The 26,343-nt window shown below is 63.7% G+C and overlaps 1 protein-coding gene across 1 annotated transcript in view; it reads right to left on the bottom strand.

Annotated features, from left to right (window-relative positions):
* COL22A1 (collagen type XXII alpha 1 chain) overlaps positions 1-26,343 on the bottom strand; it is a 112,459-nt gene that overhangs the window by 62,172 nt on the left and 23,944 nt on the right. Inside the window, exons 6-20 of the mRNA XM_054708736.1 lie at positions 24,173-24,448; positions 23,366-23,446; positions 22,982-23,098; positions 21,973-22,017; positions 21,156-21,218; positions 18,480-18,518; positions 11,886-11,939; positions 10,943-10,987; positions 9,956-10,009; positions 9,498-9,542; positions 8,101-8,154; positions 7,736-7,780; positions 4,279-4,323; positions 3,990-4,019; positions 1,239-1,292 (exon numbers count right to left, since the gene is read on the bottom strand). Coding sequence (XP_054564711.1) covers positions 1,239-1,292; positions 3,990-4,019; positions 4,279-4,323; positions 7,736-7,780; positions 8,101-8,154; positions 9,498-9,542; positions 9,956-10,009; positions 10,943-10,987; positions 11,886-11,939; positions 18,480-18,518; positions 21,156-21,218; positions 21,973-22,017; positions 22,982-23,098; positions 23,366-23,446; positions 24,173-24,448 — 1,047 coding nt within the window. The remainder of the gene's footprint in view (positions 1-1,238; positions 1,293-3,989; positions 4,020-4,278; positions 4,324-7,735; positions 7,781-8,100; positions 8,155-9,497; positions 9,543-9,955; positions 10,010-10,942; positions 10,988-11,885; positions 11,940-18,479; positions 18,519-21,155; positions 21,219-21,972; positions 22,018-22,981; positions 23,099-23,365; positions 23,447-24,172; positions 24,449-26,343) is intronic.

Below are 26,343 nucleotides of genomic sequence, written 5' to 3'. Positions count from 1 at the left end.
GTCACAAAATCCGCACACCGGAGGGGGGACCACCTGCTGGGATACCCCAGGTCGCAGAGGAGTGAGGGGCGAAGAAGGCTGCCTCGTGATGAAGCCGGGCTACGCGTTCCTCGCTTCTCACTCCTCCGCGGGAGCCGGGGAGCAGAGCAGTTCTCCTGCAGCATCGGGGGAAGACCTGTGCGCTGAACCCGGGTCGAGAGAGCGTGGGCGTGACGGACGGGTCTGGGTTCAGAGCTCTTAGCGTTGCTTCCACCTCCTCCACCTGCTCCCACCGCCACTCCGTGTCTCCGCACAACGTCTTCATTGTGAAGGGAGAGAAAAGCACCTTCACCTGTGCAGGCGTCATACATGTAAGGTATGTCTGCATATAAAATACACTCCAGTGTAGACGTTCGGTGCCGGCCAGTGATGGGTCGGAAATGCACGTGCACAGAGCTAACTATTGAGCAGACGCTGCGTGTCCTGCGTTAAGTCTCACAGCAGTGACAGCAATGGCGGCGGTGAAACCAGACGCCTAAGGTGATGGCCCCGGGAGGCAGCTCTTCTGACCTGAACTCTTTGCGTGAAAGGGTCATGATGCTGCTGGAAGGAAACACCTTCTACGCTGCTTCTATTTCACCGCAGCAAAGCCACGCACATCGATCCTGACGAGGAAGGGGCCTCGGCAGTGACAGAAGAGGGAGGATTGTCCATCTCCTGCAATAAAGCCCCGTCCCTCAGCAGGACGCCGCACACTCCCAGGGGCACGAGGTCGCCGGCGTGGCACCGCGTGTTCTCGTCAGTCATCGAGCATCTGCCTCAGCGCTCCGGCCGCCGAGTCCCTGCGAACGGCCCTCCGGAATGGTTACCCACACATCACTCTCCTAACAGAGGGAGGAGCCGGGGCTGGGCCTTCAGCGCCATGGCGACGTCCGTCAGTCAGCTCTCGGGAGGAGCCGTGTGCACTGGGCGCGGTTCAACTGGCAGGACACGCCAATGTTTTCATTCCCCGTTACCTGAAGGGAACGTAACACCAGAGCGAACCCCGAACCCCAGCCGTGGCCTGTCTGGGACAGGGGCTCTGGAGGCAGGCGGGCCGGGCCGCAGACACTGGGACCTGCATCACCTGTGGGCAGGCTCAGTGTCCTCCTGGGCGATGCCTGCGCTTCGGGAATGACGGGATGCTCGGTAATGGCAAGGCCCGCTGCTTTCCAGACCTACTGTGTGCAGAGCAGAACTGGGCCGGGATGGTGACTTACCAGGGCTCCTGGAGGCCCAGGGGGGCCCTGGTGACCCCGTGGTCCTGGAGCTCCCTGTAACCCAAGCAAACACACATTAGCCACGACTCCCCTCGGCGGCTCAGACTTCACTTCCCAAGTTCCCAGCGGGGACCCAGGTCCAGGGGAGCATCTGCATTCCCAGAAGGAAGTTCCGCCCATGGCTGTGTCCTTCTGTCTGCTCCCACCTGCAGCCCACCTGGAGGACCCACCTCCTCCACCTCCTCTACCTGCTCCACCTCCTCCACCTCCTCCACCTGCTCCCACCTCCTCCACCTGCTCCACCTGCTCCCACCTCCTCCACCTGCTCCACCTGCTCCCACCTCCTCCACCTGCTCCACCTGCTCCACCTCCTCCACCTCCTCCACCTGCTCCACCTGCTCCCACCTCCTCCACCTCCTCCACCTCCTCCACCTCCTCCACCTGCTCCACCTGCTCCCACCTCCTCCACCTCCTCCACCTGCTCCACCTCCTCCACCTGCTCCACCTGCTCCCACCTCCTCCACCTGCTCCCACCTGGAGGACCCACCTCCTCCACCTGCTCCACCTGCTCCACCTCCTCCACCTGCTCCCACCTCCTCCACCTGATCCCACCTCCTCCACCTCCTCCACCTGCTCCCACCTGCTCCCACCTCCTCCACCTCCTCCACCTGCTCCACCTCCTCCACCTCCTCCACCTGCTCCTCCCTGCTCCACCTCCTCCACCTGCTCCCACCTGCTCCCACCTGCTCCCTCCTCCTCCACCTGCTCCACCACCTCCTCCACCTCCTCCACCTCCTTCACCTCCTCCACCTGCTCCCACCTCCTCCACCTCCTTCACCTCCTCCACCTGCTCCCACCTCCTCCACCTGCTCCCACCTCCTCCACCTGCTCCCACCTCCTCCACCTCCTCCACCTCCTCCACCTGCTCCACCTGCTCCACCTGCTCCCACCTGCTCCCACCTGGAGGACCCACCTCCTCCACCTGCTCCACCTCCTCCACCTCCTCCACCTGCTCCCACCTGGAGGACCCACCTCCTCCACCTCCTCCACCTGCTCCACCTGCTCCACCTCCTCCACCTGCTCCCACCTCCTCCACCTCCTCCACCTGCTCCACCTCCTCCACCTCCTCCACCTGCTCCCACCTCCTCCACCTCCTCCACCTGCTCCCACCTGCTCCCACCTGCTCCCTCCTCCTCCACCTGCTCCACCACCTCCTCCACCTCCTCCACCTCCTTCACCTCCTCCACCTGCTCCCACCTCCTCCACCTCCTTCACCTCCTCCACCTGCTCCCACCTCCTCCACCTGCTCCCACCTCCTCCACCTGCTCCACCTCCTCCACCTGCTCCCACCTCCTCCACCTGCTCCACCTCCTCCACCTGCTCCCACCTCCTCCACCTCCTCCACCTCCTCCACCTGCTCCCACCTCCTCCACCTGCTCCACCTCCTCCACCTGCTCCCACCTGCTCCACCTCCTCCACCTCCTCCACCTGCTCCCACCTCCTCCACCTGCTCCCACCTCCTCCACCTGCTCCCACCTCCTCCACCTCCTTCACCTCCTCCACCTCCTCCACCTCCTCCACCTGCTCCAACCTCCTCCACCTCCTCCACCTGCTCCCACCTGGAGGACCCACCTCCTCCACCTGCTCCACCTGCTCCCACCTGCTCCCACCTCCTCCACCTGCTCCCACCTGCTCCACCTGCTCCCACCTCCTCCCCCTGCTCCCACCTCCTCCACCTGCTCCACCTCCTCCACCTGCTCCCACCTCCTCCACCTCCTCCACCTCCTCCACCTGCTACACCTCCTCCACCTCCTCCACCTGCTCCCACCTGGAGGACCCACCTCCTCCACCTGCTCCCACCTCCTCCACCTGCTCCCACCTGCTCCACCTCCTTCACCTCCTCCACCTGCTCCACCTCCTCCACCTGCTCCCACCTCCTCCACCTGCTCCCACCTCCTCCACCTCCTCCACCTGCTCCAACCTCCTCCACCTCCTCCACCTGCTCCCACCTGGAGGACCCACCTCCTCCACCTGCTCCCACCTCCTCCACCTGCTCCCACCTGCTCCACCTCCTTCACCTCCTCCACCTGCTCCACCTCCTCCACCTGCTCCCACCTCCTCCACCTGCTCCCACCTCCTCCACCTCCTCCACCTGCTCCAACCTCCTCCACCTCCTCCACCTGCTCCCACCTGGAGGACCCACCTCCTCCACCTGCTCCACCTGCTCCCACCTCCTCCACCTGCTCCACCTGCTCCACCTCCTCCACCTGCTCCACCTCCTCCACCTGCTCCACCTCCTCCACCTGCTCCCACCTGCTCCACCTCCTCCACCTCCTCCACCTGCTCCACCTCCTCCACCTCCTCCACCTCCTCCACCTCCTCCACCTGCTCCACCTCCTCCACCTCCTCCACCTGCTCCCACCTCCTCCACCTCCTCCACCTGCTCCCACCTCCTCCACCTGCTCCACCTCCTCCACCTGCTCCCACCTCCTCCACCTGCTCCCACCTCCTCCACCTCCTCCACCTGCTCCACCTGCTCCCACCTCCTCCACCTGCTCCACCTGCTCCACCTGCTCCCACCTGCTCCCACCTGGAGGACCCACCTCCTCCACCTGCTCCACCTCCTCCACCTCCTCCACCTGCTCCACCTGCTCCACCTCCTCCACCTCCTCCACCTGCTCCCACCTGCAGCCCACCTGGAGGACCCACCTGCTCCACCTGCTCCCACCTGGAGGACCCACGTCTACTTACCTGCTCGCCCTTCAGGCCCTCTCTCTGCACCTGAGGGGACAAACAGGCGTCAGCCAAGGCGGCAGCGTGTTCTCGAGCTCTGGCTGCACTCGGGGCACTCGCACGGCCGGGCCGGCCGTATGCAGCCATTCCTGACTTCCCGTGGGTTTTGCCATCTCAGTGGGGAAAGCGTGATGTGCAGCTTCCGCTTTCACGGAGCTCTGCCTCCGAGGAGCAGGGACTCTCCCAGTGACTGCGCTCTATCAGCCCGGCCGCCGGCTCTCCAGCCACCGGGGACGGTCCCACTTACCACAGAGCCCGGGACGCCAGGCGGTCCTGCAGGCCCCAGGTCGCCCTGCGGGGAGATGACAGACATTTCACCAGAGGGCAGGCCCGCCACCTCTGCTCTGCCCCCCACTCCTCCGAGGCCCCAGCACATCCATGGGCGCTCCCTGCGCTGCACCGCCACGCACGGCCCTCACGCTGGTCTCCCTCCTGCCGAGACACACTCAGAATCCCGTGGAGGAGACAGGCGTCTCGTGGTCGCGCCCAGGCCAGTCCTGCATCTGCTGGTGCTTTCACCACCACCTTCTGCTCTAGAGCGGCCCCTGCCCACGGTCCAGGGAGCACCAGGCGCCGGGCGCTGTGTCAGACGCACCGCGAGCAGGGACTGTAGCCGCGGCGTCTCTGCTGCCGGCCCGCGGTTCGCACCCGGCCAGCGTCAGAGAGGGTCAATCAGAGAAGGGGCTGGCACGAATGCTGTGAGGCTCCCTCCTGCTTCCATGGGGGAGGAGGCCTGAGCCTGGGTCTGTCCCTCTCCGTGACCGCCGGGCCACGGAGCGACGGGGACGGTGGCTGGGTCAGATGCCCAGCCTGTGAGCCACACCTGGGTTCTCCGTAGGCACACCTGTCACCTGTGGCCACAGGCAAGCCCTCGTGGCTGGTGTCGCTCCGTGGTTAGCGTGTCGGCCTGTGCTGAAGGGTTGCAGGTTCGATGCCCGGCCCAGGTCAGGGCTGATACAGGAGGCACCCAACCCATGTGTCTCTCACATCAATGTTTCTCTCTCTCTCTCTCCCCTCCCTCTGTCCCTCTTACTCTCTCTCTAAAAAGCAATGGAAAAATACCCTTGGGTGAGGATTTAAAAAAAGATAGGAAAGTCCTCCCTGCCACTGCTCTGCTGCCCTGTGTCTCAAACAAGGACGCCAGGCAGCCCGTGTCCCCACCTGCGCTTGGGGACAGGACCTACCATTTCCCTAGGGGCGCAGGGGGCACGGCGACCCTCAAACACTGCTGCAGACTACGGGGCCAGGAACGAACGCGTCCCGAGTGACGCGCTGATGGCGTCCTCGGGCTGACGCAGGGACGGCGGAGGGCGGCAGGCGGCTGTCCCCGCCTCGCCCGCGGCTTCGGATGTGGACGGAGCGCGCTTCCCCTCCATGAACCTGACACAGCCCCAGCCCACGGTCCCGGCCGCTGCCCACGGCCGGCACAAATCGCCTCTCTCCACAGCACGGGGTGTTCCTCTAAAATCTCAGTCGACTATGTTTTGAATAGACTTGCACTCTGAACAAGACCCCCCACTTTTCTGGGCCTCTGTTCTCTCCGCGGTAAAAGGAAGCGGCGTAGCAGCTCAGCGCTGTGGTCCCGGCGACTTCCTCCAACGGTGACACATCCCGGATTCGTCTCCACGGCGCGCGCTCACCGTGAGCGGGGAGGCTGCCCCCTGAGCCTCCCTGGGTTCCTGATGACTCCAGTGAGCGCCCCAATAGTACCACGGCCCTGGCCTCGCGTCCCCCTCCTGCTGCTTTCACCCTGTAACCGATCCTAACCAGCTGCTTCCCCAGCAGGAGGGCCCGACCCGCACGCCCTGCGGCAGAGGACCGGAGAGAGAGGTGGGATATCACATGGAACTCTCCTCAGCCGGGAGGAAGGACGAACTAGCGCCACTTGCCACACGGATGGTCCCCGAGGACATTGCGCTGAGTGAAATGGCCAGGAAGAGATAACCCGCATGACCTCACTCGCATGAGGGATGTGAACCGAGCGGCGGCTGCCAGAAGGAAGGGGCGGGTGGAGAGAGGGGGTCCTAACCTACGGGGCGGGAGAAGGGGGGACTTTGGGTGCTGGGCACACGGTGCAACCACAGGTCTCGTCACACAGAAACCCACCCCTGAAACCTGGTGATCCCATTAACCAACTTCGCCCAATAAATCTAATTTTAGAAATCCATAGACACGGTGGAAGTTTAGAATTTAATATAATCCTCTCTCTCTCTCTCTCTCTCTCTCTCTCTCTCTCTCTCTCTCTCGGAAGAGTTGACATCAGATCCAAACGCCAATGATCCTTCCTTCTTAGTGACTTGAAATAAACTGCGTGCTTATTTTAGGATTCGCATCTTGTCAAGGAACTGCAAGAAAGTTTAAAATCCTGACACCGGGATCATATAACATGTAAACTTCACCCTAAAAATACTTAGAGGGAGAGCGAATAATTAACTCTGCTCCCATCGCGGCCAGAGGGAGGGGGTTTGACACCAGTTTCCAGGCTCTGTCCTCCCTGAGGCCACGCAGCCCAGGGGTCTGTGTGTTTCCTTCTAACGCACACCCTCCCCGTCTGCTTCCCGTCCGGGCAGCCTCCCTCTTCTGCATTTTCAAGGGATGCTGGGAACCAGCCCAGGTCAGCCAGCCTCCTTCACCGGAGCTCAGGGACCCCGAGTGGACAGATGTACCGCGGGCCACACCCATCTCGGTTTCCTGGCTCCTCCCTCTCCCCACCTCTCCTCCAGCCCAGCTCCCGGGATGTCCTTCCAGAGGGCCTGCCCCAGAGCCTTGCAGTCAGGGGCAGGGCTGTGCCTCGTCACCCCTCCTGTCACCCAGAACACATCAACCCTTCTTAGCCCCACCCCATTACCGGACGCTTAGGAAGGTCATCATCCTCGCAGTCATTTCTGTAGCACCCCCAGATCCGCGGAGAATTCTTACCCAGTTTGTCCAGCTGAGATACAGGGACTCTAAGCGGGGCATTCACTGAGCTAAGCCTTGTAGGGACCGGTTCTGAAACCGATGGCCAGCCCGCCTGGCGTGGCTCAGGGGTTGAGTGTTGACCTATGAACCAGGAGGTCACGGTTCCAGTCCCATCAGGGCACATGCCCGGGTTGCAGGCTCGATCCCCCGTGGGGGGCGTGCAGGAGGCAGCCGATCAATGATTCTCTCTCATCACTGATGTGTCTATCTCTATCCCCCTCTCCCTTCCTCTCTGAAATCAATAAACATATATTTTTTTAGAAATAATAAAATAAAATAGACGGCCAGGATGACAAGAGAGCTACCCTTTGCTCAGTTTATCAAGGATCCAGCCCATTTTCAGAAATGTTTAACCTGGTTACAAAAAAACATGTAAAAATCTTTTTAAACATTGCAGAGGGAAGAGGAAGAGGAAAAGGAGTAAGATATTTTTGGTATTTATTCCTACCCTGCCTTAGTCCAAAAGCAATGTAAGCCACATAATATTTTACTGTGTCTGAATATAATAGGAACGGATTAAAGTTTTATTCCTACAGTAGGCAAACAGGAAGCAAGTAACCAGAAATGACCTGCTAGCCGAGGCCCTCAGGCCCAGTGCAGGCCGGTGTGGACTTAGCCCCCGGAGCCCAGCCTGCCTCCCGCCCCCACCTCACCCCTCACCCTGGGACTGACCCATGCAGGCGGGCAGCTCACACCCTGTCAGTCCACAGCCCAGACCACCTCCCACCCCGGGCCTGGCTTACCTTCTCTCCCGGGGGCCCGGCCATGCCGGGAGGGCCAGGCCTTCCCTAGAGGGGAATGGGGGACACTTGTAATACTGTCCATAATAAAACACACACACTTCCACAAAGGGGACACGTCACTTTGAACACGTGCACGTCACCCGTGATCTTTACATTCATGAACACACACCTGTCGCTGAGTGAGGATGGATTTAAGGTGCCCTGTTCTCTGGGTCCCTTCCCTCAGCTGCTTTGGGCTGGTCACTGGGCCCCCGAGCCCCCGGCTGAGCGGCATGGAGGCCGAGGCCCCAGCCGGACAGCACTCCAGTCCCAGCCCACCCTGTCCCCCAACAAAACCCACCCCCACCAGTGCCACCGCCACCTACCTGCTCCCCCGTCTCCCCAGGCTTCCCGGGGAAGCCGTCCAGGCCGCGCTCGCCCTGGCGAAGAAAGAAAACGGAGAGGAGACCACGGTCAGGGTCACGGAGAGGCGAGCAAAGGCCGAGTGTCCGACGGGACGCGGCTCCCCTCTCCCACGGGCGCCTGCAGCTGCAGGACATCCGCACGCACTGGCCACAGCCCAGCGAGTAAGCGTGTTAGTTAGCGGGCCAAGGAGCAGACGTCAAAGGTCAGAGAAACCAGGTTCCCAGCTCTGCTTTTCATTCCCCTAATCTGTGACCCAGGGGGGCCATGGAGCCTCTCTGAACCACAGTCTCCTCTCGCCCTGGCCTGCGGGGGGGAGAGGGGGGTCCTACAAAGTCCCGCGTGGGTGGGGTTTCATGCCTCAGGTATTCAGGTCTCAACTCCTCCGCGCTGGGCCCACAGGCTGCAGCTCCGAGGCTCCGACAGCAGAGGGCACGCGCACCCCACTCAAACCTCCGAGCCTGCCTTGGGGCTGAGGTCCTGACAATTCTGAATTCTGGATGTGGCTACACACATTTCACATGGGAGGGCGCGTGGTGGGTCTCTTCCACGCCTCTTGCTCCGAAAAGGTGCTATGACCCCTAAGAGGGCGCGGGCTTATGCAAGATGCCCGGCCACGAGGCTGGCAGGCAGTGGCCACGTGGATGGGCGATGATGGCTCCCTCTGGCCCCGCTCTGCCAGGCAGCTGGGCAGGCCGATCTCAAGGGGAGATGGAGACTTCCTCCTTGCGGATGGAAGGAACTGGGTCGGCGAGGATCTAGACTGTTCTAATAGCCGTCAGAGCCCGGAACTGGGAGGGGGCCCGAGGGGGCCCACGGCCGGGCCTCTGACAGTGGGAACCAGGGGGTGCCGAGAAGGGCCTCCATCACCGGAGTGAGTGCTGGAGGCAGACCTGCCCCAGGCTGAGCCAGCAGGGCCCGGCTCCCGCTCCTCCCGCTCCTCCCCTGCTCTCTGTCCGTCCATGTTGTGAACACATGCCACATGCTGCCCGCACCGTTCGCGGGATTTTACAAGTGTTCACGCTCTCGCTGCTCAGAGCCGCCTTCTGTGTAGATGTCCTCCTAGCCGCGAGGGAGTCTGACACGCAGAGGGTCAACAGCCCTCCAGGAGCCACGCTGGAATCCCCGCTCTGGGACCCAAAGGCAGGCAGGGCCCAATCACTGAGCAGGAGGCCCCGGGGCACGCCGCGCTTCCTCTCCCAGACCTGACTGGAGGGCCCGTGCACCCCACAGGCATGTGCACACACACAAACACACACATGCACACACACAAACACACACAAGCACAGAGCAGACAGCCCAGCGTCCTCTTCCTCTTCCCTCGGGAAGCTGCATCCTTGTGTGGAGCGCCTGCACATACCTTTTCTCCTCGGGCGCCCCGCTCCCCTCGCTCTCCCTGGAGACCCTGGCGGGGGGTGGGGGGGGGGGGAGGGGGAGGTTAGTCACAACAACATACCGGTCCAGCTTCTCTGTCCTCACCGTGGGGCTGTGCTCGGCTGCGTGGGGCGGGGTGAGGAGTCCCCCCCAGGAGGTCTCTCCCCCTCAGCCTGCCAGGGGAGGGGGCTCCCGGCTGGTCCCCTGGGCTGGGTGACCCAGGGCCTCCGGTGAGACTGGGACACACCTGGCCCCTGAGCTCATCGGGCCAAGGGCAGGCTCCCGAGTCAGGGCCTCGGCCGCCCAGCGCTGCAACCCAGTCACCGTCACTCCACCGACACGTGCAAGACAGTGGTCCCCCTGGATGGATGGCGGGGGGGGGCCTTGTCCGAGAGCCTGGGTCTCCCACCCCTGGAGAAGGGAACAGACCAGCGCAGGACTTACCGGAGCCCCGACGTGGCCGGGAGGGCCGGGAAGTCCAGGCGGCCCCTGCGATCCCTGCGAGGAGAGTCACAGGTTTGCGAGCGGAAGCAAGGGCAGGAGCCCAGGCCACGCTCAGCCCACTTCTGCTGCCACGCTGCTCCCAAGGTCCCACCGAGATCCCCAGACCACTGCCCCCAAGACCCCCTGCCACCCCCTGCCTGGCGGGCCAGGACTCACCTCCCATCAGCTCAACTTCACCAACTAGCGACCAGGGCGTCTGAGCTCTGATGAAGCCAGTGCGACCACTCCCACCTCCACTTGCCCCTGACCTGTGCCCCTTGCTCTCTGACCTGTGCCCCTTGCCCCGTGCCCCCTGTGCCATGATCAGGCCAGGACATGCACACAGCTCCTGATGCCCACGGCCGAGGCCTCAGGGCTCACTCTGCCACCGGCCCCTGCAGCCTGACGGGGCCTGACCGAGCCCCGCCGACGCCCACAGGCCCCAGGGCTCCTCCGTCACCTGCACCGGAACGGCTACAGCCTTTGAGTAACCAATTTGGCCGTTTCTATTAAAAGCCATTTAAGTTAAAAGGTGCATTTCCTCCGCAGAAGGCGTGCCAATCTGTAATCTCTCCCTGAATGAAGATAGAGGACACACGGAGACAGCTTCATTGATTTCAGGAGACAACCAGTGGAATCGGAAACCACCTCGGGGCCGTGAGCGGGGGAGCTGTGTACAGACGCTGCCCCGTGTTGGGGAAGGAGACGCACTGCCCAGGGGCACGGTGTCTCTCCGCGCCGCTGTGGGCTGGGTCTCTGGTCGCTTGTTAAATGAAGCAGATAAACGCAGAGTGTGGGATGCTTCATTTTGTAAGAATTTAGGAAAAATCACCTATGGACAGACACACCCGAGGCAGGGAGGCCCCTCGGCCCCTCCCCCCAACTAAAGCTATGGGTCTGCACCAGGCTTGCCCCCCGGGACACGAGAACACAGCTGGAGCGACTCACCCGCATGCCCACCTCGCCCGGCAGCCCCGGCTCTCCAGGCTCCCCCTGCACACACAGGACAAACAGCACCGTCAGGACCCCGGGGGCCTGGGCCGAGCCCCACGGGCAGCCCCAACCTGGGGCCCCCTTCCTGGAACTGAGGACGCATCACGGTGCAGGGCGGCCCCGAGGTCAGAGCCCCAGGCCCCCCGAGCCTCCTTCGGGGAGCGAAGGAGCCGGCCTTGGTTGGGAGGTGTCACCTCACCCCGTCGCCCTGTGCTAAGGCTCTCGGAAGGCAGTGTGGATGGGCGGTGGGGAGTCGAGCCACGGGGGCCACAGGAGATTCTTCACGGAGGAGCAAGAGGGGGTCTGGAGCCTCGTGGGGCTCCCCTCTCTCTCCTGTCTCCACCCAGACCTCCCGTCCTCAAGTGCTAACGGCGGTGGGCTCAGGGCCCCCCCCCCCCCCCGTCGGGGCTCCCACACTGAGGCCTGATCACTATGGCTGGAATCGCCAAGGGAGCCGGGGTGGGCACCCAGACCCGGTCTCCCGTGGGTTCCCGGTGGAGAAGGCTGAGCCCGGAGGGGAGACCGCTCTGTGCGGGTCCGGAGCGGGTTCCCGTGTGGAGGTGGAAGGGGTGTGGCACAGGCAGGCGGGCTGGCCATGTGGGGACAGTGCTGTGCAGGTCCCACCCCGACTCCTCCAGCTACACACGGGGGTCGTGGGCGAACCCCTCCCCTTGGACCTCCATTTGGTTCCAAGGCTGGGCATTGGGGCACGACCTCCCGTGGAGAACTGACTGAGAAACAGCTCCCAGCGCAGGCCGGCGAGGCCGGAGCCACCGCTGCTGCTGGTGTTGCTGTAACCACAGTGCCCTCCAGGGCCCTGGCAGAGGCCATCCCAGCGGAGGGTAGGGGGTCCTGGCCTGGCGAGGCCCTGTGGGGAGGGTGGTAGGAGCACACGTACCCGCACGCCTTTGCTGCCGTCTCTCCCGGGGGGACCGGGCGGGCCCAGGGAACCCTAGGAACAGAGGGCACAGCGTTAGCACGGGATGAGGCGGCGCTGGGGCGGGCTCCTGGCGAGCTGGCACCAGGAGACAGGCGGGCAGGATGGGCCAAGGTGTGGCTGCTCAGAGGGTCCCCCGCCCCCGCCCGCACCTGGGCAGCGCCTGGGAGGGTGAGAGACGCAGGCGCTGGGCTTCACGCGGGACCTGCTGTGCGGGCTCCCACTTCAGCAGGACCCGGAGGTCCGCATGCAGCTGCCGGCGGGGGTGAGAGGAAGGGCCACCCCCAGCCCTGGGCGCAGCGCGGCCACCTTGCTGCCAGCTCGGGGCCACGCGGAGAGCTGAGCCCAGGCCTGAGGCCACTGGGCGGGACGACTCTGTCGGGGGCTGCCCTGGGCGCTGTGAGGGGCCAGCAGCGTCCCTGGCGCCATAACCAGGACTGCCTCCAGGGACAGCCACGTGGCCTGGGAGCCCAGACTGCCCGCTCAGGACCCACCGGCCAGGCAGGCGTTTGGTTTCTCTGCAGCTGGGCTGCAGGTCTCCACGGGACTGAGACACATGCAGAAGCACCCCGAGGGGCAGCGTGAGGTGAAGGGAGACCGGGCCAGGCCGCTCACCTCCCTGGCCCTCCCCGTGCACACTTCCCCAAGGGACCTGGGCAACTGAAAAGCAGGGGACTCAGGCTCCCGGGCCAGGTCCCACCCATCTGATTCGACTCAAGGGTCCCGCCGAGACCCCCAGCCCAGCTTCCCTGCCCCTTTTCCGTGTGATCCGGAGCAAAGCGATGCTCCTGTGCGGAGGGGCGAGGGGCCACGGGCAGGGGCTCCAGGAGCCCGAGAGGAGGGGCGGCCTTCCTCGGAGAGAGACGAGGAAAGACGGGGACCGCCCATTGGCCAGCACTGAGCTCTGGGGGTGTTGGAGGGGAGACGTGCTCATTGGTCCTCAGGGATGCAGGGCAGGTGAGCCTTTGGGGATGCTTCCCACGTAACCTCTGCCGCTGAGCAGAACCAGTGAGCCCCCTGCTGGGGCGTGTCTCAGCCACGCCCGTCAAAAGAGGGACACTAGGCACCCGGCTCCGCCCAAGGTGGCTCCTAAGACGCTGTGATGACGCTCTGCACACGGGGGCCTGGAAACCAGCATAAGTGCCGCCATTTTGGATCAACGATCCAAACCTCATGCTTCCCCTGTGAAAAGGAACTCACTCGCCTAGCTCAGCTCAGTGGTTGAGCGTCGACTTATGAACCAGGAGGTTGAGGTTCAATTTCCGGTCGGGGCACATGCCTGAGTTGTGGGCTCGATCCCCCGTGTGGAGCGTGCAGGAGGCAGCCGTTCAGTGATTCTCTCTCATCATTGGTGTTTCTCTCTCTCTCTCTCCCTCTCCCTTCCTCTCTGAAATCAATAAAAAATATGTTTGAAAAAACAAAAGGAAACCACTCAGGTAAGAGGATGAAATAGATAAGCCGAGACCCGTTGCGGACGGTAACCGGGCTGGGAAGAGGCGCAGCCCCTGTTCACACTGGCAGCTGTGCCTCCAAGTCCGGCCCTGAGCCCAAGCCAAGGCCTCGACCTCCCCGTGCACCCCACCCCGCCTCGTGAGCTCACTGGGAGCCGCCGGAGAGGGACATCTGGCAGGAAGTGGCCCGCCACGCCCAGGTGTCGGAACCAGAGCCCCGGGAATTGGGTGGTGACCTCATCGGGCAAAGGACCGAGAAAAGAGAGCCGGCATCCTGTACGTCTGGTTCATGAACGATCGGGCCTTTCCCTAAAGGCTGACCGAGAGGTTGCTCCTGGCAGGAGGGTGATGTGAGCTCTCCGCCCACCTGGGGGAGCCCGGCCAGGTGCCCCGGGTGGGGTCCGAGAGGCCCTCTGGGCCGCGGTCCTCAGGGGGACCTGGCGCCGGCAGCCTCGGACACTGGGGTGCAGCCCGGCAAGCTGCTCTCTGAAGCCGTCCGGGCGGTTCGGAGGCTCGGTCAGGGTCTGAGAACCGCTCCTCAGCACCGCTAAGTGCAGGCTGGGGAGTCGGACAGCCCAGGTCCAGGCTCGGCCATTAGACAGACGGGCTCCCTAGCTCCTGCTCACGTGGTTGATGAGCGTGTAAAACGGGGACAAGAACACCCCGTACGCTGAGGAGCGGGGCAGCAGCCCTCCTGAACACGGTGCTGCTAGCATCCTCGGCTGCTCGGTGAGCCGTTTGGGACGAACTGAAGAGAGGAAAGGACACCTCCCCCGGTACGTCAGCCACCTGGAATGCACTTTCTAATAACGCCCCCCCACCCCCGCCGGCTTCCTGAGGCTTTGGGAGGTCGAGTCCCCTCGGGGGACAGGAACCCTGGCATTTCCCAGCCGGGGGCCGCCCCTGGGGATCAGACCTCACGGATGCGGAGGGCAGAGAAGACGTCATTTGTGTATAAAAAACGGAGCGCCATGCTGCCGAAAGGGTAATTGCCCTTAACACGTATGAGCACTTTGCACAAATATAACTCATTTATTTTCACTGGCTCATTTCATCCTGGTAGCAGCCCTCTGGGGCAGCTGGCAGGCGCTGGTTTATGCTGAGAAGAGCGCGGGCTGCAGGGGTGGAGTCACTGCCGAGGGCCACACAGCTGTGAGGGCCGAGCCCTCCGCCTCCCGGCCCTCCCGGGCCAGCGGCCAGCCAGCCAGCATTCGCACCCCCACCCCCATAAATGCTCCCACCTGCTGTGTGCAGCCCTGGGTCCTGAGATGGTCCCGAGTGTCGGACAGAACTGGGGGGAGATGCAGACGTCCCTAGCTGGCTCTGCCTGGGGCTGCGAGGTCCCCTGAACACACAACTTCCCCTATGCGTCCTTCAGCACCACGGACAGGGTCTGGGGCACCTTGATTTATGCCACTTTTGGCGTTTTGCCCACCACCTACAGGCTTTTTGAGGGCGCACAAGCAGCTAGCTCATTTTACCCTAAACGCTTCAATTACCATAAAAACAGGAGGCCCTCCACTACAGTTATCCGACTCAATGGCCATGAATAACACACGTCAGCGCACAGGCTAAGAATAGGAGCCGGGCTGAGGAAGCCGGCCCTGACCAGAGAGAGGGGGACCCAGAGCCAGAGGCAAAGGGCATGAACAGACCTCAGAGAGACCTCTCTCTCTCTCTCTCTCTCTCTCTCTCTCTCACACACACACACACACACACACACACACACCCCTACCATCGTGTGTTAGGGCCCAGACACTCTGCAATGCGGCCCTCGGCAAAAGAAGCTGCTTCCCACAGGGGCCTGGTCTTGAGGGTCAAGGATTCTCAGGTCTGAGCATCGCTTGGGGAAACCGGGCGAGTGGGGACCTAGGGTCAGACAGACAGGCAGGCCTCTGTCCCCTCACCCCACCGCTGGGAGTCACCTCAGCCTCCTGCCTTGCCCGAGAGGCGGGACGGTTCGTGGTCCACAGCGGCGCGGAGGTTCCCGCGCTGTCCAACCTCAGATCAGAGTAGGAAGCGCCGGCCCCCCGGGGGGGCTGGAATACATGGGGGCAGCGGCTGCTTCTCTCCGCCCTGGGGTCTGGGCGGTTCACGGACCGCCTGCACCCACTTCCTCACGACCCTCCTTAACTTTCATCTCTGGCCTCTGTTTTCCAACCGGCCCCGATTTCTCTGGCTTCATGGCGAGCCAGCCCGCAAACACCCTCCTACGCGATGACCTCAGAGCTCAGGCGCCTGCACAAGGCCACGGCCGCCTCTCGGGTCGTCCAGTTGGAGTTTCCAGAAGGCAGCGAGCATCCTGGGGAGTCGGGGCGGCCTGGGCTGTGTGTCAGCGGTGCAGACACCCCTGGCACCAGCTGTCCCCCGTCGGGGTGCTGGCCCCACTAGAAACGGGAGACAAGCATAAAAGACAGGGAACCGACGCCTGAGTGACCGAACGCTCTGTCTGCTGCGGCCGCGCGGCCCGGTGACATTCAGCGGAGGCTGGCGCATTTGCTCGGGTGTATTTTCTGGTGCGCGGCCCTGAGGAGTCTGGGCACGGAGTCCACACGGAGCTGTGTTTACTGCGTGCGGGCGCCTGTGGAAATGCTTAAGGCAGGCTTCTGGGTGGCCGTTTCTGGGTTTTTTCCCTCTAGCGAGCGCTGAGCAATGAGTTGCTGACCCAGGCACCGCTCTGCCCCAATTCTGTCCCTGGCGTCTCCAGGGCCTGGGCATCGGTGAGGGTGGGCCGGGCGCCGCGGGGGCCGGGGGGCCGCTCCCTCCCGTGCTGCTCCTTCCCGCTCTGGGGAAACCAGGCTGCTCAGCACTTCTCTCCCTGCCCTGGGCTCGGCCGGCCCTGCCTGGAGGCCTTCTCCCACTGCACTCCGAGCCAGCTCAGCTCCAATGTGGGTACCAGCTGCCTCCTCCAAGGCAACACTGTGTCCTCCGTCGGGGCCACGGGAGACCTGGCCCAGGTGAGCCCTGACTCCGCTCAGCAGTGTCGCTCACAAGGACCCACTCCGGGCCGACTTCTGAGCTCCTCCTTCCCCTGCTCGAACTGGCCCGTCTCATGGCAGCCAAACAGCAGGAATTTGCAGCTCCACCCTCCCACCCCGGACGCAGGGGACGAAGCTGCTGTCTCCAGACTCCCAAGCAAAAGTACCGAGTTCGTTCGGTGTGAACTAACTTAGGAAAAGGCGCCGGAGCCCGGCCGGGGTGGCCCAGCGGTTGCAGATTTGTACGTGCAGCTACCGTGTGCCAGGGACAACGCCAGGTGCTTCCACTGGCATTATCCACCTCCTACAACCCCCACACACACAGCCCAGGGGTCGACATGCCTGGGTCCACTTCACAGATGAGGAAGCTGAGGCCCAGAGAGGCAGTAAACCAAGCTCTCCCAGCCACTGCAGAGCAGGGATCCAGGCCAGGTCTGCCCACCTCCCCCAACCTGGTTTGAGCCCCAAACCAAGGCTCCCCAGGGGCCAGGAAAGGAGGCCAACCCCCAAAGGCAGGCAGGGCCTCTCCAGACAGAGATCACATGGCAGGGGCCCTGCAGAGCCAGCCTGGAGCCTGCGCTCTGGATTCCCGACACCAGAGGGCGCTGTGGGACCAGGAAGGCTGCAGCTTCCGCCCTTGCAGGCCCTGGTTCCCCAGAGTGGAACCCTGGGAGGCACCACAGGGGAGCTCACGGGAAACGGCACACCGTGGCCTTGTTTGGGCTGTTTCTAGACTTTAATACCCAGGATCTGCAGACCACACCTCCACGGACGCGCCCTGACCCAGGGCCCACCCCACAGGACCTACACCACGTCCTCACTGTGAGCTGGAGAGAAGGGAGGGCACGCAGGCCACCCCCTAGCCCCCTGCTCTCCAGGCTCCTGGTCCTCGCAGGGCCGACGCACACCGTCTCCGGGTAAACTACACCAAAAATACGAAAAGTCACAGCCAGATCAGTCACATGATGCCCGGCCCCACGGCCAGTCCTTCCGATCACCCTCCCCGCCCCCACCACTCTGCATATCACTCTGGAGAGAATATTCTAGCAGGAAGCCACTGGTTCAGCCCTGTTCACGTGTCGTAGTCACAGTGACCGTCTTCCCTCCGCGGACTCTGTGGTCCGGGGGCCCCGCCGGGCTGCCCGCGTCCTCCGAGCGGGACCAGAGACTCCACAGGAGGAAGCCCCAGGGGCTCGGGCTGCAGGGGGCTCGGGGCCCAATCTGAGAGCCACACAGCCAGGCCTGCAGGCATCGGCGTCCCGCCCCTCGTGTCTACGAGGGGAAAGCAGCGGCTCCAAGAGGGAGGTGGCACCCAAGCCACACAGCCGCTCCTCTGCGGCGCAGCCAGGACCCGGACTTTGCTGAGGGCCGGTCTGTTCGGCTGCCCGTCCCTCCCGCCAGCATGTGAGCCCCCCCTGCGGCTGTGACCCTGCAGCTCCGGGGGCAGAAGCCGCACCACAGGCAGGGCTGCGGGCACCGGGGAGGCCTCCGGGCGTCAGGAGCCTAAGGCTGCGCGTCCTGAGCTGTCAGAACAGACGAAGCAGACGGAGATACCCACATGCCGGGCAGAGGACAGGCGGTGCGGGGGGGGGAGGGGGTACCTTGGCACTGCCCAGACCTGGCACCTGCCCCCCAGGGCTCCAGCAGCCCCGTCCTGACACAGAGGGTCTCCTGGGGCCCTGCTCACTCCCGAGCTCTGGTTCTGGGCCCACAGGGAGCAGGCACGCCCGAGAGTGGAAGGGCAGGTGTGGAGCCCGAGCTCCGGGGCCCGGGGCGGGCTCTGAACCACACGGAGTCACAGGCGGCCACCGTCAGCCCCGCGTCAGGCACCAGGAGACTCGGACTCGCAAACCCGCGGCCAAGTCACCGGGCCAGGTGGGCCGGGTGCAAAGCTCACGCTGGGCTGGGGTCCCGCCCTCTCAAACTGCTCTGTGTCCCCGTGCAGCGGTCACTGTGTGTGCCTGTGCCTTTAACAGGAGGACTGACCGGAGGCCGCGCCCAGCCTGGAGACCCCGCCTCTGCCACTCACACTCTCACCGGCCACCCCTCTCCCACACCCGAGTCCTCCGTCCTGTCCCAAGCCACCGCCGCAGCCCTGGGGAGTCTGACACAAGGGAGACGCTTACCTTTTCACCCTTTTCTCCGTGGACGAACGGTCCTTGGCCCTGAGAAGGAAGAAAAAGGGCAGAGGTGACCCTGGGGCCTCCTGGGGCCTGGCATCGCGTGGCAGCCGCTCCCGAGGACGGGACACGTGGGCACCTTCCCGTCGCTCTGCCCGGGAGCCTACGAGATGGCCACCGCCATGCCGAGCGACGATTCCTGCGAGCACCGTCGCCTTTAAATCCCCAAACGCCGCAGCCCAGGGCTCTCCCTTCTTCCCCTTTCAGCTTCATGGAGACGACACCCGCACACCCTGTAACTCACACTCAGCGTGCACAATTCAAGGGCTTTCCGTTACCTACCGAGTTGGGTAACCATCACCACAGCCAGCTTTGGGAAGCTCCGTCCCCTCAAGAAGTGCCCCCTGCCTGCCGGGGGTCACTCCCCCGCGCCCCCGCCCCTGGCCTAGGAACACGCTCACCGAGGGTCTGTCTCTATGGGTCGGCCTAGTCCAGACATTTCATAGAGGGCGTCCTTGTGCAGGGACTCATTTCCCCTGGTGCTTTGCCATCTCTTTGAGGATTTGTACTACGTCCCTGAGGAGGGGCCTCTGTGCTGATCTTGCCTGGAGCTCACTGAGCTTCTACGACGTGTCGGTGACTGCTTTTCACCCGCTCAGGACGCCTCGGCCGCGTCTGAAACCCCTCGGCTGCTCTCCCTCCTCTCCTCCTGCATTTCCCACCCCGTGCTCGCTGGGGACACGATGGGCCCGCCTGCCTCTGAGGCCCATTCATCTTTCTTCATGGCTTTTCCCTCTGAACCTGGGTTCACACCATCTCTACTGATCTAGTTTCGAGAACGCGGGCTCTCCAGCCAGCGTCCACCCCGCTGTGGGCCTCCCTGGTGATTTTCTTCGACGTTTCTGTTATTATCATTTTAAGCCTCAGAATTCCCACTTGGCCCCTTCCCACGCTTTCTCTCTCCTTTTAATATTCAGCGTCTGATGAGCTGTTGTCACGTGACCTTCCTGTATTCCTGTAAGAGTGGTTTCGTGCAGTTCTCCGGACACAGTTACAACGGCGACCGTGTGACATCCCTCTCTGGGCAGCTTCTGTCCCCGCTTCTGCCCTGCGCACGGGTTCTGTCCACAGACCCTCACCCAGCTGACGTGGGTTTACAGGAGCCCGAAGCCGGATGAGCGGGTGGCGGGAGCCAGGCGCACAGGAGGGGCGGCTCAAGGTCAGCAGTGCTTCTCCCCGCGGTTCTAGAGAGCGGGGCTCCCGCCTGCACGCGGGAGGTGGGCGCAGAGGGCACGGGTGGAAGGGCCTTGGACCTCAGGCTAAAGGACCAGGATGAGCCGGCCTCCGCCAGACCCGGGCCCCGTGACGGACACATCACGCAGCCTGAGAGTGCCGCGCCGTTCCGTTAGAGAGGAGCCGAGACCGTGCTGAGAAGCGCTTGCAGGAGGACCGGCGGGTCCCCGGGAGTGCCGGGAAGCAGAGCACACGCGCGGCGGCGGGACGAGCCACGTGGTGACCGCGGGGCGGGGAGGGGGGGTGACAAGGGGCTGCCCTTTCCCGGGCAACGCTTTCGGAGAGGCTGTGTCTCGTCCCCGGCGCCCCCTTCGCACTGAGCACCCAGAGGGGACTCATCCCAACAGGAAGGCCCACGGTCCTCGCGGCCCAGCTGTGGGCCGGGGGTGGACCAAGTCCCCGCGCCTCTCTTCACGCTACAAACGGGGCCCGTGAGGCTTCCGGGAAGGAAAGGGACCTGCTCGCGATCCCACCACAAATGAGGCTGAGCCAGGGCGACCACGAGGCCCCTTGGACACCCGACTCGTGCTCTGACGCTACGATGCCCGCGGGGAGGGGGCGGGGCGAGTGCTCTCACGGGCCAGGGAGCAGGGACGGCAGAGCGCACTGGCTGCATCTCTGCACCGTTCCAGATCACCCTCATGATGCCGCTGGCAGTGAGTTTCATCACCCCCTTTCACAGGTGAGAAACTGAGGACAGAAAGGCTGGGTATCTTGCTGGGGTCAGGATTCACTTCCCAGGCATGTGGCTCCTAAGGCCCTGCTCTGAGCCAGGACCTGTCCATCTCCAGGATCCCCCCTGACCGTGGCCTCCATTCCCTCCCCAGCGGAGGGTTCGTCAGCACCATCGTGCTCGGCCAGGCCCTGAGGCTGCCACAGTGACACACCACGGACCGGGACAGGAGGGAGTCAGCTGATGCTGGGACTGGGGAAGGGAGGTGACATGGGAGCACAGAGGCGGTGGGTGACCCAGACCTGGGGGCCGGGGGTACCCCAGGGCACCCCACAGCCAACTGTGAGTGAAGAGAAAATGTGAGCCAGACAGAAGTAGGGGGGACACTGGGCGGGTGGAGGGCACACTTGTCCTGCAGGGAGAGCACGCAGGGGCCGGCGGAAGAGGTGAGCACGTGGGGAAGCCTGCCTTCCCTTTGGGGGCAGAGGTCCAGGGGTGAGAGTGCGGGTGAGGACACGGTCAGAGCGGCCGGCTGTGCCCTGCCCGCACGTCCCACCCCCCGTGCCCACAGACAGGAGCCGGGACGTCCTTGTGCGGGAGGTACGGGACTCGGTGCCTGGCACCCACCAGGGGCCCATGCATTCCAGGGACAGGCATGACTGGGGGCCCCCGGGTTTCCCACCCCAGCCACGCAGCGGAGGGGCGCCCGCACTCACCGAGTCGCCTTTCTCACCCTTGGGTCCCGGAGCCCCGAACGGCCCGGGGCTTCCTCTGTCGCCCTGGGGAGTTGAAACGGGAGATGGACATCATGGAGGTGCTCCCACAGGGCCCCCCCGCACAGGTGCCCACAGCGCGCGTGCCCCACCCGGGGAGCAGCCGGCCTTGGCCTTGTCACCTGCACCATGAGGCCACCCTGAGGAGGGGAGACCTGGGTAATTTCCCAGCCTCCTCCCCCAGGAACGAGGGCCTCTGAGGAAGCGAGTGGCTGTAAGGTCACGCTTGGCCCTGGGAACCGCCTGGCCCTGCTCCGAGCCCGGGCCCCCGAGGAGCGTTAGAAGCCCCAGGTCTGCCCGGCTGGCTCAGGGGTTGAGCGTCGACCTATGAACCGGGAGGTCACGGTTCCATTCCCGGGCAGGGCACAGGCCCGGGTGGCGGGCTCGATCCCCAGTGTGGGGCGTGCAGGAGGCCGCCGATCCATGGCTCTCTCGTCATTGATGTTTCTCTCTCTCCCTCTCCCTTCCTCTCTGAAATAAAAATATGTTTAAAAAAATTTTTTTAAAGAAGCCCCAGGTGGAACCCCAGCTGGGCGGCTGCTGAGTCAGGGCTGTGTCCCTCGCCCCTCCTTGCTCACAATTTCGGGGTGAGAAATGGAGGCGCTGAGCAGAGGCTCAGAGGTCCTTAACCTCACGCCGCTGCTTTCTCCTTCTATCCCACCCGACCGTGTGAGAAGGGACTGAGCACCAGGCTCCTTCTCACACGGAGAGCATGGCCGAGGTGTCCGGGCTGAGCCACCCTGCCGGCCCCAGTACTGACCTTCGGGCCGGGCAGTCCCACGGGGCCCCCGGAGCCCTTTTCTCCCTGCAGGGAAAGGAGAAACGGCACGAGTAAGGCTGTGTGTTCACTCCTTCCCCCCTGCTCCCTGCACGACTGGGCGCTGCACCCCACGAGCATCAGCCAGTCTCTGTGCGCTGCGCGCTGAGGATCTCCAAGCGACTGCATCCCGCGGCCCAGGTCTCTGTCTGCTTCCACCCTGGCGGCACCACCGAGCACCGCCTGGCGCTGCCCCGCCGGGAGGGCAGACACGGCCACAGACTGACGGCAGGCTGGAGGCCACGGCCCGGGGCTGTGGGTCCGTGCACCTCATGAGACCCTGCCCAGCACGATCTGCTTTTGTCGCCGTGGCGCTGTTTGTGTTTGTCGTGCCCAGCAGCGGACAGCGTCTTGTTTCGTTTTTTCTTACCCGAAGGGCCAGGGGTCCACAGAACAACAGAACAGACGGCCGGCCGGGCCCTCGGTGACACTCAGTCTAGGTAATGGATGCCGTGTGTCCACAGACGCACACTCGTTTTTAAAATTAGAACAAGATGCATACAAACCTACTCGCCTACGCACTGTGACAGAGTCCGGCTAAGTACAGAAACGTGGAGGAGAGAGGGACGTAGGTGTCCACAGACCACATCCACACCCCACCACAGCCCTTCTCTCCGATTCACAAACCAAGCCCTGTTTGGCTTAGCTGCCCGCGAGGGCAGGGGACGCAGGTGGGGCCGGGACTCTGCGGGAACCCCTCACTGACTTCGGGGAAATGCCCTCGGAGCTGTGTGAGGAGTCCCCGGCCCGGAGTGCACACGACCAGGAAGTGAGAGGTCCAAGGAGCAAGAACACTTCCCTGACCCAAGAGTCACGGGCGCCTGGGAGCCTCAGGTCCCGGCAGAGCAATGCATGATGGGAAACTCCCACCTCCACGGCCGGTCCTATGGGCCAGGTGCCCGCTCAGCTCTGGGGCTGCCGGCGAGGGCTGGGACGGGGCTGCAGGACGTACCTTCTCTCCGGCGGGGCAGGAGCAGTTGATGGTCTTCAGAAACCCGACCTGCTCGCTGCCGGCGGTGGGTGGCGGCGGGGGCAGGGGCGGGGGCTCGGTCTGCACGGTCACCTGGCACTGGAAGGAAACCCGGGCGGGTCAGCATCTGCTTCTCACCCAGCACCCCTCCCCGTCAGGCTCCGTCTGGAGCCTCCTCACAACCCCGGACAGACCTCACGGCCTGCTCGCCCAGCCGGACCAGGAAACGGGTCCCTAGCAATGATTCCGGGCTTCTAAGGGTGGGTGTCCCCTGAACCCCGACGGCCGCTCCCCAGGCCTGGACACCCCCCTTCTGGAGGCCCAGGACCCATCTCCTCCCGGCCTCTCTGCGCAGGGACTGCTCACCGGGCCCGAGGGGATGTCACAGCACGTCTCCAGCTCTGCGTGGCGGGCGTCGCAGTAAATGACAATGCGCTGCAGGTCAAACTGAAAGAGAGCAGGGCGGAGGGGCGTGTCTGGGACCCGGGCCCTGCACAGGGTGTGCACCTGACGGGACTCATCCAGGGACACACCGAGCATCTGTGCCGTTTACTGACGGATCACGCCTCAACCAAGAATAAACCAAACTCTCTGTCTATTGAGGTAGTTTAGCCTCCCGAGACAAAGCTTCTTTATTTAAAATGTAAAAATCGTCCAGACACTTCAAAGGCATTATGAAAATCAAATTAGGTTATATTTTTAGTACCTGAACCAAAGGAGGGACACATATAATTAGTAAAATAAACAAACAGTAGGGTTATTCTACATTACATAAGCAAGTATAACTAAACTACAGTACTAAGTAGTTAGTATGCATACAGGCTATATGCTATAAAGTTACCCGTATTTCTTAATAGATATGTGGAGAGAAATATATAGATGCAGATATAGATATAGATATGTAGATAACGTACCCTGTACCAGGGCTGAGCTCAGTATATGTGATCAATGTATATGTGATCAATGACTGACTGAATGGCTGGCTGATTGAATGAGTGAGCGAGCGAGTGATGTGACCGTGGGCTCCCACATGGCGGTTCTGAGTCAGGGTCCTCCCTTCTAAGACGGAGCGAGGCGACGACTTGACAAATGATACAGGCAGGTGTGGAGGCGCTGCATGGGGAGCACGTGACCCCGAGGCTCCTCCCCGTGACCCCAGCACCTGGTACTCACGTCGATGGGCACGCTGTCGTAGAGGCGCTTGCCGATGACGGTCTTGCCCTGGATGTCGATGTTCTCCCTCTCCTCGAGGGGCAGCGTCTGCACCAGCGCGCAGTCGATGTACAGGGAGGCGCTCTGGGCCTGGATGCTCAGCGCCAGCTTGTGCCACTCCCGGTCAAAGAGGTCGTCGACCCGGGTGCCGCGGAAGACCACCCTGACGGCGTCCTCCATGGCGCCCACGGCGTTGTACTCGACCGCCTTGTTCTCGCCGTCCAGCCGGATGGACACCTGGGGGGAGACCAGAGGCTGCGTGAGCTGCGTGGGGCCGAGCGGGAGGGGCCTTCCTCTCTCTCGGCCCAGGGAGCCTAAGGCACATGTCAATTCCCTGCCGGCATCTTCTGTTCGGGTGTAAACCCGGAAAACCACAGCCCTGACTGATAACACTTCGGATGCACGTAATCCACCCGATACGCCTTCGATTTCCTGAAACTGGTTTCACAGGTCGGGGCCCCGTGTCCTCGACCACCTGGGGGCTTCCTGAGAACACGGGGCTCCCCTCCAGGTCTCCATTCTTCCAGCGGGTGCAGATCGGGGGTGGGGGAGGGTGGCGGACCCGAGGCCTGAGCCTACCAGCACTGGCTGGGGCCCCGGAGGCGCTTCACGGCTCAGACCCATCGCAAATCCTGTTGGTTTTATCTTCATCCACCCAGAGTCGGGCCACGTCCCCACAGGTACTCGCCTTACCAGGGGCTGGTCAGCGTCATCGTGCCCGGACGACTGGAACAGGCTCCCCGTTTCCAGGCTGCCCACCTCCCGGGGCCTGGTCTCCAACAAGACCCTAACCTGCCCACCAGGCCAGGGTCCGTGGCCTCCCCTCTAACTGCCCCCCACGCCGCCCCTCCACCCCAGCCTCCTTCCTGCCGCTTTATCGTGTCGGAATGAGCGACGGCCCTCGGTTTCTCCCAGCAATGGAAAGTGCCAACGTGCAGGTGGCCGTCAACCCCGCTGGTCAGTAGGGATGCATCGGAAAGGCTCTGTGAGCAGATGGCTAAGGGCTAAGGGCATGGCCGGTGGCCCATCCCGCTGTGTCCCAGGACCTCCCAGGGCACGGAGGTGCCCCATCACACTGCCAGTGGCGGCAGCCGCCACGGCTGCCCAGTGACGGTGAACTGCCAGGCGCCCTGGGAAGACGCGCCCGAGTCCTGGCAGGCGGCTCAGCCTCTGCCGGCTCACCTCGCAGCATCCCAGCGCGGCCCGGCCGGCCGACCGGGGAGGCAGGCGGGCGGCGGGAGCACCGGCTCTGCAAACCTCATAAAGGACCAGGACCCAGACTGCGGGGGAGGCGCGGCTGCCCACAGGAATGTCGTGGCCGGCGCCCAGCCCGTGGCTGAGACCCTGGGAACCGGAGAAGCAGGGCCGGGTGCTGGCAGGCGAGGGGTGAGGGTCAGCACGAGCTGCCTGCTCTCCAGAAGGGCCCCGGGGGTGGGGGGGGGACTCCCGTTCCTGCACGCTGCCTCCCACGTGAAGAAATGGGGCCGTGCGGCAGGCAGCCTGAGGAAGCCCATGGTCGGCGTGACCAGGGCCGCGACAGGAACATCACTCATCCTTCGGGACCAACTCGCCAGACAGGAGCCGCCAAACACGGTGGAGAAGGGACAGCCGTGGGGCTGACTGCCTGGGTTCAAATCCCACCTCCCCTCCCGTCACCTTAAAGAGGCAGGCACGTGCCCACCCTCGCGGGGGCCAGTGCCCTCCCTGTGAGCTGGTCCAGCAGGTCACTCACGGGCTGTGATGAGGACTCCGTGAGCTGGGATGTGGGACACGCTCAGGACCACCCCCAGCTCCTACCAAGTGTGCCCGCGTGGGTGAGCATGTGTGGGTGAGCGCGTGTGGGTGAGCACATGTGAACGAGCACGTATGGACGAGCACAGGGAGTGAGCACGTGTGGATAAGCACGTGTGGAAGAACATGTGTGGGTGAGCACGTGTGGACGAGCCCGTGTGGACGAGCCCGTGTGGACGAGCCCGTGTGGGCGAGCACGTGTGTGCCAGGTCAGGGTCCAGGGAAGCCAGCCTCCACACGAGGGCCTGAGCCGCCTCTGTGCTAATGGAATCCTGAGTGGAAGTACAGTTGGCACCCCGGCCGGGGAGCCCTGTCTTCCCTCACACGGTTCACGGCTCAGG

This window comes from Eptesicus fuscus, chromosome 19 (assembly GCF_027574615.1).
Source record: "Eptesicus fuscus isolate TK198812 chromosome 19, DD_ASM_mEF_20220401, whole genome shotgun sequence".
Lineage (NCBI taxonomy): Eukaryota > Metazoa > Chordata > Mammalia > Chiroptera > Vespertilionidae > Eptesicus > Eptesicus fuscus.
The sequence above is the reverse complement of the archived record's forward strand: the minus strand, read 5'-3'. Positions and strand labels throughout refer to the sequence as shown.